At 36.7% G+C, this 19,086-nt stretch overlaps 1 protein-coding gene across 5 annotated transcripts; it reads left to right on the plus strand.

Annotated features, from left to right (window-relative positions):
• Positions 1-1,867: 1,867 nt before the first annotated feature.
• Positions 1,868-17,405, plus strand: LOC308702521 (uncharacterized protein). Of its 5 annotated transcripts, XM_081385441.1 has the most exons (8): positions 1,868-2,042; positions 2,119-2,246; positions 8,822-8,959; positions 10,186-10,323; positions 11,566-11,703; positions 12,839-12,976; positions 16,331-16,459; positions 17,214-17,405. In XM_081385441.1, exons 2-8 carry the CDS (start codon positions 2,153-2,155, stop codon positions 17,264-17,266), a joined length of 828 nt encoding a protein of 275 aa, XP_081241567.1. In that variant the 5' UTR covers positions 1,868-2,042; positions 2,119-2,152; the 3' UTR covers positions 17,267-17,405. The 5 variants fall into 5 exon arrangements, with proteins under 5 accessions (XP_081241567.1, XP_081241566.1, XP_081241569.1 ...); XM_081385440.1 differs by having other exon boundaries at positions 2,001-2,246; XM_081385442.1 differs by lacking the exons at positions 1,868-2,042; positions 2,119-2,246 and adding an exon at positions 4,681-4,829.
• Positions 17,406-19,086: the final 1,681 nt, after the last annotated feature.

Raw genomic sequence — 19,086 nt, forward strand, 5'->3', positions numbered from 1 at the left:
GAGCTACCAGTGCAGTATCATCGGAAAATTTTATGATATGGTGGTTGGATGCAAAGGTAACACAGTCGTTGGTATAGAGTGTAAAGAGCAAAGGAGAGCTAACACATCCTTGTGGGGCACCGCAGCTGGTTGTGACCATGGGGGAATAGGTGTTATTGGCCCAGACCAGCTGTTGCCTGTTAGTGAGGAAAAAACAGTACCAGTGAATGAGATATGGGTTCGTACCCATTTGAGCCATTTTGGATAACAATATGTCCGTATTGTTTAATCGTATTGAATGCAGAGGAGAAGTCGATGAACAGTACCCTGGCATGAGGCTTTATTTTCGGAGCGTCCAGGTGTTTAGAGACCAGATGCATGAGAGTGCCAACAGCATCCTCCGTGCTGCGCTGTTGCCTGTATGTGAACTGGAACGGATCCAGTATGTCCTGTACAGACTGAGAGAGTACATAGGATATGATTTTTTCCAATGACTTCATTAATACAGATATTAGTGCCACAGGTCTGAAGTCATTGCACTCCTTGGGGCATGATTTGTTTGCTAGGGGGATGATGTGCGATGTCTTCCAGGCCATGGGGACAGTGTGTGTAACCATGGACTGTTGGAAGATGGGTTGCCACACTGGGGCTAAGTCCTTACAGTAAGTTTTCAGGATAGAGGCACTGATGTTGTCCGGGCCAGTGGCCTTACATGAATTAAGCTGATGAAAGACGTTTTCCACCTGACCCACTAATTGTCACTCTATCCTCAGAGCCCACCGTGACTGACTCCAGCACCTCCCTGCATCTCTCTGTACTCCCAGAGGTTTCAAACCTAGTAAAGAAGCTGTTCAATTCAATAGCAGAGGTTAGCTCATCACTCGTCACAAAAGGTCTCCTGTTTTTACCTGGCATGCCTGTCATGCTTTTTATTGTATCCCACATTTTACGTGGGTTGCCAGCCTTGAAGGCTTCCTCCAGGTGTTTCTTGTGTGCCTCCTTCGCCTTCCTCAATTTATCTCTAAGTTCTTTGTCTGTTTTTTTGTAGCTCCCTTCTATCTTTATTTTTAAAAGCCAATTTCCTCAAATTCATTACTTGTTCAATGTCTTTGGTTACATACATTTTATTATTGGGATACACCTTAACCGTTTTAGTAGGTATAATAGTACGATTAAAAGTCTAATAAAACAAGGGATATCCACCACTCTTAGCCCAGACTTTAACGCCCACCTATTAAGAAGGTACTGTTACTTATAATATTTAATGACAGACGAGTACAAAACAATAAACACAACCAGTTGTTTGGAGCGAGCTGCGAGTCGCCAGCTGAGCAGCGCCATGTTTAGTGCCATATCACTTGATTACAAAAAAAAACAAAAACATTTCAGCGCTAGATCGTCTCTTATTTAGATTTTTTTATGAAATGAATGCTCTGCTAGTTAACTGGATATGTTTTATTTATTTGTAGAAATGGTACATTCGTGCCGCAAGATGTTTTAAAAAGTGGTGGGGACAATATCAACCCTGGCAAAAAGTGGTGGGGTCACGTCCCACCCGCAAATTACGCCTACAGTATGTCTCCAACCTGTCTGTAGCTTTAGTGGTGTAATTTTATAAACCCTGATTAACTCGTTCAGGGTGTGCGTTTCCCGAAAGCATCGTTGGCCAACTATGGTCGCAAGTTCCGTCGTTACCAATAGAGTTCAATGGGCATTGCGATGAACTTGCGACCATAGTTGGCCAACGATGCTTTCGGGAAACGCACCCCTGGACCCTGATTAACTCGTTCAGGTGTGTCTGAGTGCTACTTAAGGGCGCGTAATAATAATTACCGTAATTAGGAGACAGGGGCGAATCTAGAAAAATATTTATGGGGTGGCGAGGGGGGGGGGAAGGAATTTTTGCGGAGTGGCAACCCTCAAAAATTCCTGCCCCCCCTCACTCCATAAATATTTTTCTAGATCCGCCCCTGTCTCCTAATTATTACGTGCCCTTAAGTAGCACTCGGACACACCTGAACGAGTTAATCAGGGTTTTTAAGATTACACCACTAAAGCTACAGGCAGGTTGGAGACGCACCTAAAATTCCAAAGTTGTATATAAAAGCGCGTTAAAACCCTAATTCAGTGCATTTCCAGCAGAGACAGCCATTGTGAGATCGCAGGCCTCAGGATGACAGCTCGGCTTCACTGCTCGTTGGTCGCTGTTTTATTGTGTTCCTCTGTTTGCTGGAGCGAAAGAAGAATCTCCGATGATCGATTCGACGGTGAGATCTTTTAACTTCATTATAGCTCGAAGAAAGTAAACAACCTAAACAAAATATGACTTTAGGCATATCTCAGAACATCTCAGAACAAGTAGGCCTAGCCTATACTGTAACAGACGTCCAGTAGGCCTAATAATTAAACTTTGTACGTATAGTTCCAGTGTTAATTTCGTTAACGAAAACTATGCCGAAAAATGTTCGTTGACGACCTTTTTTCCCCTGACTAAGACAAGACGATGAGTACGGAAGAGGATTAGGGCCAGGCAATAATAAAAAAATAAAACCATCTCGAGATTAAAGTCATTATAATGCGAGATTAAACTCGTTAAATTTCGAGAAAAAAAGTCGAAATACAATCTTGAGAATAAACTCATTAAATATTGAGAATAAAGTCGTTGTGTTTTGAGAAAAAACTCGTTAAATTTCGAGAAAAAAGTCGAAATACAATCTTGAGAATAAACTCATTAAATATTGAGAATAAAGTCGTTGAGTTTCGAGAAAAAAACTCGTTAAATTTCGAGAAAAAAGTCGAAATACAATCTTGAGAATAAACTCATTAAATTTCGAGAATAACGTCGTTGTGTTTCGAGAAAAAAACTCGTTAAATTTCGAGAAAAAAGTCGAAGTAATTGTGAGAATAAACTCGTTAAATGTCGAGAATAAAGTCGTTGTGTTTCGAGAAAAAAAGTCGAAATGAAATGTAACGTTAGAGAATAACGCATTTGATCAGTGTTCATTGCATAACCTGATAGAGGACATGGCAGAGTTAGATCACTTAGACAATCTATATTTTTGACTTTCTTTCAGTAACAAAGAATAGAACATTAGGTCTAGGTCGGCTAGGTGTTTTTAGAAGAAAAAATCAGTCCAATTTGCTCGATGTACTCGCTTTTGTCCAACATGAAATTCATGGAGGTTTCGTGGTTTCCCAGGATACCATAAGACGCATTATTAAACTTGTTGATCCTTAAGGTGTGGAATTTCGACGAAGGAGACGCTTGAGAAGACGCCACTTGCGCTGGCCCAAATACACTCTGGCATATGGACAGCTATGATAAACTAAAACCGTACAGCATTGCCATTAATGGCTGTATAGATGGTTACAGTCGTTACATTCTGTGGATGGAGGCGTACACAACCAACAACGATTAATAATATGTCTTATGGTATCCTGGAAAACCACGAAACCTCGATGAGGTTGATATCAGTAGGCTATGCAATGAACACTGATCGAATGCGTTATTCATTCCATTTCGACTTTTTTCTCGCAACACAACGACTTTATTCTCGATATTTAATGAGTTTATTCTCGAGATTGTATTTCGACTTTTTTTCTCGAAATTTAACGAGTTTTTTCTCGCACACAACGACTTTATTCTCGATATTTAATGAGTTTATTCTCAATATTGTATTTCGACTTTTTTTCTCGAAATTTAACGAGTTTAATCTCGCATTATAATGACTTTAATCTCGAGATGGTTTTATTTTTTTATTATTGCCTGGCCCTAATCCTCTTCCGTACGACGACACCCACGTCATTAAACGATAACTGTGACTATATCAACACATGCAATATCGTTGACGAAAAAAGACGAGACTGAAATGTGTTTAAACATTTTTTTTTAAACTTAACCAAAACCACTTGTTTGTGTCAAATAAAGGAGACAACACATAGAGACAGAGCGTATTTAGGCCACGCCCACACCCAGGGGGAAAACAAACCAACCGTCCCCATTGACTTTGCATTGCGAGAGGCTGCCTCCTTGTCATTTCTTGCTTCTAACAAAAGTCAGAAAAAAGCATAAAAGCTGCTGTGTGACAAGGTGTACAGCAAACAAGCTAAAAAACCCAGAAATAAGTTTTTATTAGCTCTCGACCCCAAAAAACGAGTGTTTAGGACATAAAAGTGGATACAGGCAGTTGAGACAGAGCGTCACGTGTCTCATTACTCTGAGAACTAACGTACGCCCGCTGGAGGAGACCGTAATCGGCAACACAGGATAGTTTATCTTACAGAAATATAATATATAAAACTGACATTTGGATATTTGACTCACCAGTGACCAAATGTTTAACTTACTGCAGATCATGTAGTGTTTTTTAGTGCATACTGAGTGTCAGGATCCCACAATTTACCCATTCGTTCCAGCCTGTATCCACTTTTATGTCCTCAAACGCTCGTTTTTTGGGGTCGAAAACTTATTTCTGGGTTTCTTAGCTTGTTTGCTGTACACCTTGTCACATAGCAGCTTTTAGGCATTATTCTGTCTTTTCTTAGAAGCAAGAAATGACAAGGAGGCAGCCGCTCGCAATGCAAAGTCAATGGAGACGCTTGGTTTGTTTTCCCCCTGGGTGGGCGTGGTCTTCAGATTATGACGCGTTGCGCTCTGTCTCTATCGACTGTTTTTTTTTTCCGAGCGTTCATGCTTACGGTTGCCAGATTTTAATAATTAAACCCCCAGTCAGAGCTTTTCTGTTAAAAGAACACTTTTCCTACCCAGTCTTTTCAAAAGTATCTGGCAACCATGCGCGCGCGCTCTCTACACTGCCGAAGAACCGCAGATGATCTGAAAACGCAGACAAGTAAGCTGGAGTTTAGCGATCTTCATTTGAGATTTTCTACTTAAATTAAAGTGTCGCTCAGTCGGTCTGTGTTCTGCCACGAGCCTTTTGCGCTATCTGTGCTACTAAATCTGCGATCAAAATATAGGCTGATATCCAGCAGTGTTTTAATGTTGATATACGAGCAAGAATGCAATGTTTCCTTAATATCCACACGATTTCAAATGTGACATTGATTTTATACAACAGTTCAACAAACAGGGTAACATTAAATAATGTAACTACATTTAAAACAGTATTGTCAGTAGGCTTATTGCTCTATTTTGCAACGAAAGCCAGCACACAGCGGTGATTCGTGAACGAATCTGTGGCTTTGAACGAATCGTGAGATTCAATGACCCGTTCATAAAAATAGCAGCTTGCTTCCTTACTGAATGAATGAATGACTCATGACTCACTCATAAAGACAGTGACTTACTACTGGCTTTAATTTAATATTTTAAAAGTACCGGTCTCACTTCGTTTGTACCATCATTGTATATTTATTGAACATTGTTTAATTTAAAAAAATATTTAAAAAATATTGGCCCTTAATGGAAAAAGTGACTGCAGTCTAAGTGGAAGAGGGTACCGGGGGGTAGGGCACTCTAAAAACCACTGAACTAAGGAAAAGGGGTATGTAGAATTATGTAGAAAGTGCTACTGCTAAAGAGTGCAATGTCAATACAGCCTGTTACCTTAATTTACATTTCTCATAAGCTTAACTGAATTGGCCTAGAGATAAAAAAATTTAGGACATTTTTTTTGTCTAAGGACTACATATAAATAGCTACCAAAATTAATGTGGGTAACTGCAGTTTGACTAAAAGTTGACAAAAAATGCAATGACTTTTCGTCAACTAAAACTAGACTAAAACTATGAAAGACTAAGACCAATGTATTTTCGTCTCAAGATGAAAACTAAGACTAAATCAAAAATGGCTGCCAAAATTAACACTGTATAGTTCTAAATAGTTAAGTTTAGTCTGTATTTATGTGTGACATGCTTCTGTCTGTCTGTCTGTCTGTTATTATTGTTATTATTATTATTGTTATTATTATTATTGTTGTTATTATTATTATTATTATTATTATTCCTCCTGAATGGGAGTCCAAGGCATCCCTAAAAAAATATGTTTTTGCTTTTGTTTTAGAGTCTCTAGGACCTACTCTATAGTACCACCAGTTCAAAGATTCACTTTTGAAATGGTTATAACTTTTGATCAAGAAAAATGATATGCTTGCATGCTTCTCACATTCAACATATTAAATTAAGACTGCACATTAAGGTAGTGGTTAATTTGAAAAGTACAGTATTCTGATTTTTTTGCTGGCCTACTTCAGATTTTGCTCAATTTTAATTGCTTCAAAAATTGCCTCAGATGATCTTTGGACTGAGAGGCACAGACACGACTGAACAACTGACTTCTTTGTTAAATGATGTCAGAAACTAAACAATGTCGACCCAAAATTGGTTCCAAACTTTGATCAATCTAAACAAAAATTGGTATGCTTTATCGGAATCATAATGTGATTGTCCATGCCAAATTTGGGAATAGCACCACCTGAAATCGCAACTTGCAGCTTTTGCAGTTTTGTATTTGTACTTGTCCCTTTACTCCTTTAACAATGATGCACCATTAAACTTGGGGGATAATTATAACTTAAAGGGTTAGTTCACCCAAAAATTAAAATTCTGTCAGTAATTACTCACCCTCATGTTGTTCCAACCATGTAAGTCTTTCGTTCATCTTCGGAACACAAATTAAGATATTTTTGATGAAATCTGACAGAATTCTGACTCTTCCATAGGCTTCCAGTGTGACCGAAACTCACCGACCCAGAAAAGTTATTAAAAACATCGTTAAAATAGTCCAAGTGACTCCAGTGGCTCAATCTTAAGTATATCAAGCGACGAGAATACTTTTTGTGCGCAAAAACAAACAAAAATACCGACTTTATTCCACTATTCAATTCCTTCTCTCTGGGCCTCGTAGTGTTTTTGCGTAGCGCGTCTGTGTTGCACGTCACCACGTAGGCTCACAATTGGCCGAAGCAGGTCATGTGTGTGAATTTGTCAGGTCTTGTCAGGTCTTAATTTGTGTTCCGAAGATGAACGAAAGACTTACATGGTTGGAACAACATGAGGGTGAGTAATTACTGACAGAATTTTCATTTTTGGGTGAACTAACCCTTTAAGTATTACCTTACAAACCACTTTTGTAAAAAAAAAAAGAAATGTCTGAATGCATGAGTTCTGTCTGTTTTGCTAAAAATTTGTTACCATTTTCTTTTTGTGTGTATTAAAATGCTTAGGCCTAATGTAACTGTTCAACATAATTATGCCACAAAATATGAATCGCCGTCCATGTTTTATATTAGCATTACAATAGTGGTAGGTTCTGTTTTGTAATGGCACTTTGTAACAATTTAGGGCTAAATGGTAGATTTCTAAACTAATTTGACTTGATGCAGATAAATGTGTGGCTGTTATACTTCAGTTTGATACACACAAATTGCAAATTCCCAGATGATCCTCGAGTTATCTTCTGTATAGTGGCCAGTTGGTGCCTGGTGAAACTGAATTGCGTTTCTGTTTCTGATAAAGAATGCTCTAAAGGACACAAATGCAATGATTTGATTGTGGAACTGATTTGTTTGTGTTCTCCCTGCATTCAACAAATTTCCTTAAATAGTGGATGTCAGAGGTCCTCCAAAAGAAACACTGATTTTTTTTGCTGTTGAGTTTCACAAGATACTGCAGGAGACGGACTGATTTTTTTCATGGTAAAGAAAATGATTTAATGGTGGAGGAGACATTCAGCTTTTTTTTATTTTTTTTTTATCAAAATGCATAGTCATTCAACATTTAACATTCAAATTTTTTACATTTGTCTTCTGTCTGGCATTGGCCCTGGCTTGGCAGAACTGCGGATCGTATAGGCTACCACACAAGTGTTGTATGTGACCATTTAGTCCAGTTATAGGCATCTAAAGATTTATATGCCCTCAGTTTCTCTTTATGCTCAGTTTCTCTATCAGGTAGATGTAGAAGTCAGGCCGCTCTACTGGAAGTAGCGTTAACGTTAATCCTGTCAGATCGTCCATCCATTGACAGAGTGGATACGGGTCAGACAATCTGGGATGTCCGTTAAAATTAACTTTTGCAAATAACAGTTGCGTTCCTGGACAGTGAGTGACCTTGCACAATAAAATAAAATCGGATTTTCTCCAGTCATAATTTAAAAACAAGTTAACAAAACTTGCTAACTAAAGTTAGTGAAGCGCCAGGGGCTTCTGCCACCACCTAAGCTCCGGAAACACAACAAAAGTCACCATGTGTTTATTTTAGTTTATTTGTTTATTTTTAAGGATCCCATTAGCTGAAAGTCTATGCAATCAGCTAGTCTTCCTGGGGTCCATTCAAAAAAAAACAAAAAAAAATGACATTACAACAACATTTCAATAATCACAATAAACACATACACATTTAATATATATACATACATACACAAACACACACTTGAACATACATACAATCTAGTTTCGATTCATAAGATGAAACATAAATGCAATATAATTTACAATTACCGTAATCAAACCATATTAAAACCTACATCAACACATAACACCTTAGACTTCTTTTAAATGACAGCTTATTACAAAGCTGACGAACTTCAATGGGAATGTTTTTCCAGTTGACAATAGCTCTATACAAGATGGTTTTCTTCATGACATTAGTTTTTGGATAGCGGGTTGTTATATGACCATTATTTGCCTTTCTGGTGTTATGATTGTGCACAGAGTTACAATACACTATTTGATTAAACCGAGAAATAGGCATTTTCATTGTCAATGTGTTATATATATCATAGTGCTTAAAGTAACTGTTATTCTTTGGTTTGGAAATGTAATGGTAGAGGAGACATTCAGCGTTTAATAATTATAGTTTCTGTCGTGTGTTTGAATAACAGTAAAGCCAGGAGTGTGTCCAAGCACAGACGGAATGATAGGATTGTGTGTTGAAAATTGTTTCGGTGACAATGACTGTCTGGGGGATGAGAAATGCTGCAGTAATGGATGTGGACATGACTGTACAGCTCCATATAAAGGTAATTATATTTTATTATAGAGTGGATCAGCTTTTTTTTTTTTTTTTTTTTTTTTTTTTATCAATCAAAATGCATAGTCATTCAACATTTAACATTCAAACTATTTACATTTGTCTTCTGTCTGGCATTGGCCCTGGCTTGGCAGAACTGCGGATCGTATAGGCTACCACACAAGTGTTGTATGTGACCATTTAGTACAGTTATAGGCATCTAAAGATTTATATGCCCTCAGTTTCTCTTTATGCTCAGTTTCTCTATCAGGTAGATGTAGAAGTCAGGCCGCTCTACTGGAAGTAGCGTTAACGTTAATCCTGTCAGATCGTCCATCCATTGACAGAGTGGATACGGGTCAGCCAATCTGGGATGTCCGTTAAAATTAACTTTTGCAAGCAACTAACGATTGCGTTCCTGGACAGTGAGTGACCTTGCACAATAAAATAAAATCGGATTTTCTCCAGTCATAATTTAAAAACAAGTTAACAAAACTTGCTAACTAAAGTTAGTGAAGCGCCAGGGGCTTCTGCCACCACCTAAGCTCCGGAAACACAACAAAAGTCACCATGTGTTTATTTTAGTTTATTTGTTTATTTTTAAGGATCCCATTAGCTGAAAGTCTATGCAATCAGCTAGTCTTCCTGGGGTCCATTCAAAAAAAAACAAAAAAAAATGACATTACAACAACATTTCAATAATCACAATAAACACATACACATTTCAATAATCACAATAAACACATACACATTTAATATATATACATACATACACAAACACACACTTGAACATACATACAATCTAGTTTCGATTCATAAGATGAAACATAAATGCAATATAATTTACAATTACCGTAATCAAACCATATTAAAACCTACATCAACACATAACACCTTAGACTTCTTTTAAATGACAGCTTATTACAAAGCTGACGAACTTCAATGGGAATGTTTTTCCAGTTGACAATAGCTCTATACAAGATGGTTTTCTTCATGACATTAGTTTTTGGATAGCGGGTTGTTATATGACCATTATTTGCCTTTCTGGTGTTATGATTGTGCACAGAGTTACAATACACTATTTGATTAAACCGAGAAATAGGCATTTTCATTGTCAATGTGTTATATATATCATAGTGCTTAAAGTAACTGTTATTCTTTGGTTTGGAAATGTAATGGTAGAGGAGACATTCAGCGTTTAATAATTATAGTTTCTGTCGTGTGTTTGAATAACAGTAAAGCCAGGAGTGTGTCCAAGCACAGACGGAATGATAGGATTGTGTGTTGAAAATTGTTTCGGTGACAATGACTGTCTGGGGGATGAGAAATGCTGCAGTAATGGATGTGGACATGACTGTACAGCTCCATATAAAGGTAATTATATTTTATTATAGAGTGGATCAGCTTTTTTTTTTTTTTTTTTTTTTTTTTTTTTTTTTTTTTTTTTTTTATCAATCAAAATGCATAGTCATTCAACATTTAACATTCAAACTATTTACATTTGTCTTCTGTCTGGCATTGGCCCTGGCTTGGCAGAACTGCGGATCGTATAGGCTACCACACAAGTGTTGTATGTGACCATTTAGTACAGTTATAGGCATCTAAAGATTTATATGCCCTCAGTTTCTCTTTATGCTCAGTTTCTCTATCAGGTAGATGTAGAAGTCAGGCCGCTCTACTGGAAGTAGCGTTAACGTTAATCCTGTCAGATCGTCCATCCATTGACAGAGTGGATACGGGTCAGCCAATCTGGGATGTCCGTTAAAATTAACTTTTGCAAGCAACTAACGATTGTGTTCCTGGACAGTGAGTGACCTTGCACAATAAAATAAAATCGGATTTTCTCCAGTCATAATTTAAAGACAAGTTAACAAAACTTGCTAACTAAAGTTAGTGAAGCGCCAGGGGCTTCTGCCACCACCTAAGCTCCGGAAACACAAAAGGTCACCAGGTGTTTATTTTAGTTTATTTGTTTATTTTTAAGGATCCCATTAGCTGAAAGTCTATGTAATCAGCTAGACTTCATAGGGTCCGTTCTAAAAAAAAACAAAAAAAAATGACATTACAACAACATTTCAATAATCACAATAAACACATACACATTTCAATAATCACAATAAACACATACACATTTCATATATATACATACATACACAAACACACACTTGAACATACATACAATCTAGTTTCGATTCATAAGATGAAACATAAATGCAATATAATTTACAATTACCTTAATCAAACCATATTAAAACCTACATCAACACATAACACCTTAGACTTCTTTTAAATGACAGCTTATTACAAAGCTGACGAACTTCAATGGGAATGTTTTTCCAGTTGACAATAGCTCTATACAAGATGGTTTTCTTCATGACATTAGTTTTTGGATAGCGGGTTGTTATATGACCATTATTTGCCTTTCTGGTGTTATGATTGTGCACAGAGTTACAATACACTATTTGATTAAACCGAGAAATAGGCATTTTCATTGTCAATGTGTTATATATATCATAGTGCTTAAAGTAACTGTTATTCTTTGGTTTGGAAATGTAATGGTAGAGGAGACATTCAGCGTTTAATAATTATAATTTCTGTCGTGTGTTTGAATAACAGTAAAGCCAGGAGTGTGTCCAAGCACAGACGGAATGATAGGATTGTGTGTTGAAAATTGTTTCGGTGACAATGACTGTCTGGGGGATGAGAAATGCTGCAGTAATGGATGTGGACATGACTGTACAGCTCCATATAAAGGTAATTATATTTTATTATAGAGTGGATCAGCTTTTTTTTTTTTTTTTTTTTTTTTTTTTTAATCAATCAAAATGCATAGTCATTCAACATTTAACATTCAAACTATTTACATTTGTCTTCTGTCTGGCATTGGCCCTGGCTTGGCAGAACTGCGGATCGTATAGGCTACCACACAAGTGTTGTATGTGACCATTTAGTCCAGTTATAGGCATCTAAAGATTTATATGCCCTCAGTTTCTCTTTATGCTCAGTTTCTCTATCAGGTAGATGTAGAAGTCAGGCCGCTCTACTGGAAGTAGCGTTAACGTTAATCCTGTCAGATCGTCCATCCATTGACAGAGTGGATACGGGTCAGCCAATCTGGGATGTCCGTTAAAATTAACTTTTGCAAGCAACTAACGATTGCGTTCCTGGACAGTGAGTGACCTTGCACAATAAAATAAAATCGGATTTTCTCCAGTCATAATTTAAAAACAAGTTAACAAAACTTGCTAACTAAAGTTAGTGAAGCGCCAGGGGCTTCTGCCACCACCTAAGCTCCGGAAACACAACAAAAGTCACCATGTGTTTATTTTAGTTTATTTGTTTATTTTTAAGGATCCCATTAGCTGAAAGTCTATGTAATCAGCTAGACTTCATAGGGTCCGTTCTAAAAAAAAAGACATTACAACAACAACATTTCAAGAATCACAAACACATACACATTTCATATATATACATACATACACAAACACACACTTGTACACACAAACACACACTTGTACATGCATACAATCTAGTTTCGATTCATAAGATGAAACATAAATGCAATATAATTTACAATTACCGTAATCAAACCATATTAAAACCTACATCAACACATAACACCTTAGACTTCTTTTAAATGACAGCTTATTACAAAGCTGACGAACTTCAATGGGAATGTTTTTCCAGTTGACAATAGCTCTATACAAGATGGTTTTCTTCATGAAATTATTTTTTGGATAGCGGGTTGTTATATGACCATTATTTGCCTTTCTGGTGTTATGATTGTGCACAGAGTTACAATACACTATTTGATTAAACCGTGAAATAGGCATTTTCATTGTCAATGTGTTTCTGTGTTCAAAGTTTCTGTCATGTGTTTGAATAACAGTAAAGCCAGGAGTGTGTCCAAGCACAGACGGAATGATAGGATTGTGTGTTGAAAATTGTTTCGGTGACAATGAATGTCTGGGGGATGAGAAATGCTGCAGTAATGGATGTGGACATGACTGTGCAGCTCCATATACAGGTATTTATATTGTAGCCTATAGTGTGTGGATCAGCTTTATACAAAGCCGTTTCAGACAGCTCCGTACGTTAATAGTGAAGCGGTTGCATTGTTCATTAAAATTATCAATATATTCACTGATTCGAACTTCCTAGATCAATATCTCGTGAGCTAAATGTTTACTCATGTCACCTCGCTCCAATCAGTAACATAGAAAAATGAGCTGCAAACTAATTTATTTTATACCAGCTTTATAATCAGTTGATCTCTATGAGCAGGCAGCTGAGATACAAGTCCGAAGGGAATGTCTACAAAGTGCAAAACCAGAAAAGACAGTCCATTCGGACTTGTCTCTGTCGCTGCGCAGAGATATTTATAAGGCTCATTTTGAGAAATTAAGTTGAAGCTCAATGGAACCCTTCAATGTTAAAGGTCACCTATTATGACTCTTTTCATAAGATTTAAAGGACAAATCAAGTGAAAAATTAACCTAGGGTTAATTAACACATGGTTACCGAGTCGATCGTTCCCTGTGATGCGTTTTCATGAAAATCGAATGTAAAGAGTTTTATCTTTAAAAACAGATTAGCTCATAACAGTAGTATATGGGACAGAGTAAGTAAAAATAAATCGCTAGTTAATACCACTAACAAGGCTCAAAATAGCCTCACACTAACACGGTAACATAATGAGGGTCCTTGCATACAAACCGAAGCATTGAGAACTTTGTAAGTGTACGGACAGTTTAATAAGAAGATACTTTATAAAGACAGTACATTACGCGTTGACATGCAGGATCCATCTTGGAAAACAGTCTCGACTAATCGAGCCACGAACGCCGTGCTACATTAGATTTCACAAACGTAATTCCTATCGACGGCGTTCGTGGCTCGATTAGTCGAGACTGTTTTCCAAGATGGATCCTGCATGTCAACGCGTAATGTACTGTCTTTAAAAAGTATCTTCTTTGTAAGTGTACAGACAGTTTAATAAGTTCTCAATGCTTCGGTTTGTATGTAAGGACCCTCATTATGTTACCGTGTTAGTGTGAGGCTATTTTGAGCCTTGTTAGTGGTATTAACTAGCGATTTATTTTTACTTACTCTGTGCCCAATATACTACTGTTATGAGCTAATCTGTTTTTAAAGAGAAAACTCTATATATTCGATTTTCATGAAAACGCATCGCAGGGAACGATCGACTAGGTAACCATGTGTTAATTAACCCCAGGTTCATTTTTCACTTGATTTGTTCTTTAAAATAAGTCTATGATGTCCCCAGAGTGTGTATGTGAAGTTTTAGCTCAAAATACCCAACAGATAATTTGTTACAGCATGTTTAAATTGTCATTTTTTTGAGCTCAGAAAAACTCACTGTTTAGTGTGTGCCCTTTAAATGCAAATGAACTGCTGCTGCACGGCCCAGGGGGCGGAGCCTCACGAGCTCACACTAAGAGCTACTGTAGGACAATCGCATCTGATTATATCAAAACAGAAACTCTCAGTTGCGGTGTTCATTTCGACTCGGAGTCGGACAATAATGCCCACAGAGCCAGAGAATATATGCTGTATCGAGATAGAACAGGTTTAGTTTAATTACGGTTATAACTTATTTGTCATCTGCTTTTATCCACTAATACAAGCCCGTCCGAATGATGACCAAAATATACTGATGAGTTCAGTGAAGTTTATTGTACATCACACAAAAGATGAAGCCTTAGTTTTACCCCAGAAAATCACTGTAAGAGCTGAATAAACACAGTATAAGAAGTGCACATTAAAGTCTTATCCATAAACTCTCTCTCTCTCCGTTTCATTATCAACATACACAGCGAAGTACATAAAACACTCGTTACAACCAAGCGGCAACATTCTAATCTGAAAAATGAAGCCTACCTGGATGTGTGAAAAACTGCAATACATCAAAAATCAACTAGGGGAAGGTCCCAAAAGGGAGCAAATGTCCATAGCCCCCATGTAAAAATGTCAGTTTTCACAACATAAATTCATGTTTTTACAGGTTGGTCCCATGGACTTTTATTGTATTTTTCGATAGGTTTCGAGTGCCTGACAACGGTGAGGGGAGTGAATTTTTTTTCTAACACGTTAGTTTAGATCGTATTTAGATATAAAGTATGAGCTTGATTGACAGCTGATAACGAGCATAGGCTGCGCCGAGTGGAATTCCTGAAATTTGACGTCTCGGCCATGATCTGATACAAACACATCATACCACCTCTGTATCCTTTCTTAACATTTGTATTGAAATATCGTACATAAAAGCTCCGCCCATCCCCTCCATAAACGGCCTCAAAACCGTTCTTCAGAAAGTCTATGGGTGACGTCACAGACGCTTTGTCCATATTTTTTACAGTCTATGGTTACAACTAGTGATGTAGTAATCGAGTCCGGTCTCGAGACCGTTTTTTGCTTTCTCGGACTCGACTCGGACTTGTTCCTTCAAAGTCTCGGTCTTGACTCGGACTCGGCATAGGCGGTCTCGTCCCCATCACTAGTCCACTAGAATACATACCACTAGAATACATACCACTAGAAAATGTTTATTTGCTCTGCATGTCCTATGATTAAAAAAGTCAGGGTGGGCTTAACATGTTGATGACAGAGCAGCACTGTTGAAGCAGTTTAGAAAAATAGGCAGAAGATGATGCATGTGGTAGGGATTTTTTTTAATGTTAGTAAAAGCATAGTCCATATTAAGATGTTAAGACTGCTCCTCTAAACAATTCCCAATCTAGCTTAGTCTGTAGGCCTAACTGTTGATTATTAACTGGGGTGATATTAAATCATTCATATGAAAACTGACATGTTTTTATGGTCTTGGTCTCGACTCCTAAAGACTCGATCTCGACTCGGACTTGCTTCCTCAAAGACTCGGTCTCAACTGAATTTGAAAACCAACGGACATCCTTACATCCAACAACAAAACACCTCAATCGATTAGGAGACATTCTTGTCTATAGCGGCTCAAGCCAGTGTCGAAACCATAGACTGTAAAAAAAGATGGATAACGCCCCTTCGTTCTCTTCCATTGATGAGAACTGAAGCCGCCAGTGTCCTGATATGGTTCTGACATATTAGAACTTGAGTCTACGCAGTACCCAGATAGCACACACCAATTTGATGTGATTTTTACATCTGGAAGACATATTTTTAAGAGTGTTTGCTCATCTGCAATACGTCTATAGGACGATGTATCTTAAAGACATCTAAACATCTATTTGACATCTGCAGGAAACGCACACATTTGTTCAAACACCATATAAAAGTGATTTTTGTATAATAGGTGCCCTTTATTGTATAGAGCTGAAGGCATATGTATGTGCAGTGTGTAATTCAGCATTCATTGATTTGACAGTGAAACCAAAGCCCGGAGTGTGTCCAATCAAAATCTTCAAGCCAGTAGTATGTACCAAGTCATGTTCCTATGACCGTGACTGTCCAAAAGATGAGAAATGCTGCAGCACTAGATGTGGACAACAATGTGGTATATTATTTTATTTTATTTATTTTATTTTATGAATGCCACCATAGCATAATTTATTTTATAGCCTAGTTCAATATATATATATATATATATATATATATATATATATATATATATATATATATATATATATATATATATATATATATATATATATATATATATATATATATATATATAACTTACAGCTTATTTTCTTGTTTTGAATACCACTGAATTTAAAGGATTTGTGAAATGAGGGGTAAATGACCTTTAGTGTTTGTTGATAAATGTTTAGTTTTATTTAACTGTATTTAATATACATATAAAATAAGTTAAATGTTTTTTTGCAGTAAGACCAATTTCTCTTTCAACATAACTTCCTCTTCTTGGCCAGGTTACATTATCTGTGGCGTAAACTCTAGAGATGAGGCTTCAAAACCATGAATTTTTAGGGCTATGATTTTTCAAATGACGATTGTTTTCAGCTGCCACATTTATCAACACATGATCATTCATATGATCTGATTGGCAGTGTACTAATGTTAAATTTCTGCGCTCGAATCTGCGCTTGTTTCTACGTTGGATTGACATGAGAATGATAAAATAGTTAAGACAAACATTTATCAAAGATTGTGCAAAATAAAGATTTATAATGCTTAGAGTACAACTAGTAACAAGCAAAACTTGTTCTTGCTTTGAGTTTTGTGCTGTGTTTCTGAAATTGAATGCCGCTGAATGCACTGACTAAAGCTGAATATTTGTATCCATGCAGTGAGGCCTGGTAAATGTCATCCACCCTTTTTGTGCCGACCAGTGGATCCGTGATGGCCAATATCCTGCCAGACAGAAGTGTTGCCTAACCACCTGTGCTGGTTTAACCATCGAAAAGAGTCCTCTGAGATTGATTTTGCATACCGTACATGAGGACTGACTTTCACCAAATAAATCTGTTTAGTAAAACATTCCTCTGGGTTATTTATTTATTTATAAAAAAAAAAAAAAAAAAAAAAAAAAACTTTTCTTGGCAGCAAAAGTGTATTTCATTATAAGGCTTTTCAATAATTTTTTTATTTTTATTTTTTTGTCGAACCAGAAATGAAACCAAAAATGCATCTGAAAACTGATGCAATATTTAAGACTTAAAGGAGAAGTTCACTTTTAAAATGAAAATTCTGTCATCATATACTCACCCTCATGTTGTTTCAAACCTGTATAAATTTCTTTCTTCTGCTGAACAGAAAGGAAGATATTTAGAAGATTATCAGTAACCAGACAGTTTTTGGGTCCCAATGACTTCCATAGTAGGAAAAAAAAAATACTATGGAAGTCATTGGGACCCAAAAACTGTCTGGTTACTGATAATCTTCTAAATAACTTCCTTTCTTTTCAGCAGAAGAAAGAAATTTATACAGGTTTGAAACAACATGAGGGTGAGTATATGATGACAGAATTTTCATTTTAAAAGTGAACTTCTCCTTTAAGTTTAAGTTTGTCTATTAATGTATCTAAAGACTGCATGTATTCATATTTTAAATGATGCAATGTTTGTTAATAGGCTTTCATGAGGGTGTGATTCAGATGCATGAGGTCTAGGATGCGCCTGAGGCCGCTATACTTGTTGGGCTTTTTTTATTTTTAAAATGTGTATTTTGAAGGATTAATAGTAAATGCTTTATATTTTGCCAGTAAAGAGGACTTTTAAATCCACTATAAAGAGGTACATATAATACCGGAAAACTTAAATTATGCTTTTTTTTTTTTTTTTTAAAGCAAAAGGTTTAAGTGATCACTGCTTGAGCAGCTAAAAAAAATGGCCCAAACCCCTATAACCATCCAGAAGGCTAACCAATTTAGGATGGTTTTAGCTCTGTTTTCCCAGCAGATCTTTTGCCCTGTAAATACTGCAAAGATGCCATTTGTTTTTGTTTTTTTAATGAATTGTTTTGGTTATTGAGTAATAATAGTTTAATGGAATTAGCAGTTTTACACTTGGTCGGCTATCCTGACACATAATCTTTTTCTACCAAACACTAAGAATAAAGTCATATCTCTGCTGATGATGCTGTATGACTTGTTTAGTATGACTTTTAACAGAGCTTATGAAAAAAATATTCAATTATGTCAATCCTTTTTTCTCATTATCTTCAATAATATGAGCTCTAAGTGTCAGTTTGCAAGTGATCTGATGTCAGCAGACTGACCCATCTCCATTTTTGATTTACAAGATATACATCTCTTAATTTTATTATAGTCTGAGGTGAACCACGTTTAATGTAAAAACAGCAAAAACTAAGAACCAGTGATGAGTGAAACACTTACCAATTATAATGAAGACTAAAATTGCGTTAATTATTATTTTAAGTATTATTCTTTATCAATATTCATAATCGGATGTTTATTTGAAGTTTAAGTGCATAAAGTTTGAGCTGCACAAGCTGAAAACTGCATGAACAGTAGTATCATATATCAGGCACAAGGAGCAGAGATTATTTTGGGTGTGTAATGTAGCATGTTTTCCACTGATGCATTTGGACTAAGAATGTGTACACTAAAGGACAGTATTCTTTATATGGAAAGTGGATTGTGCCACGTGTAAACATGAGGAGGAGGAGGAGGAGGGGGGGGGGGTTGTACCTGGTAATGAA

Source organism: Scardinius erythrophthalmus (genome assembly GCF_964197995.2).
Source record: "Scardinius erythrophthalmus genome assembly, chromosome: 14".
Taxonomy (NCBI): Eukaryota; Metazoa; Chordata; class Actinopteri; order Cypriniformes; family Leuciscidae; genus Scardinius; species Scardinius erythrophthalmus.

Bases quoted from the DNA above. Each gene is read 5' to 3' on its own strand.
- LOC308702521 (XM_081385441.1), top strand. From the start codon at position 2,153: ATGACAGCTCGGCTTCACTGCTCGTTGGTCGCTGTTTTATTGTGTTCC. The intron at 8,960-10,185 runs GTAATTATATTT...TTTGAATAACAG, and splicing joins CTGTACAGCTCCATATAAAG to TAAAGCCAGGAGTGTGTCCA. The intron at 10,324-11,565 runs GTAATTATATTT...TTTGAATAACAG, and splicing joins CTGTACAGCTCCATATAAAG to TAAAGCCAGGAGTGTGTCCA.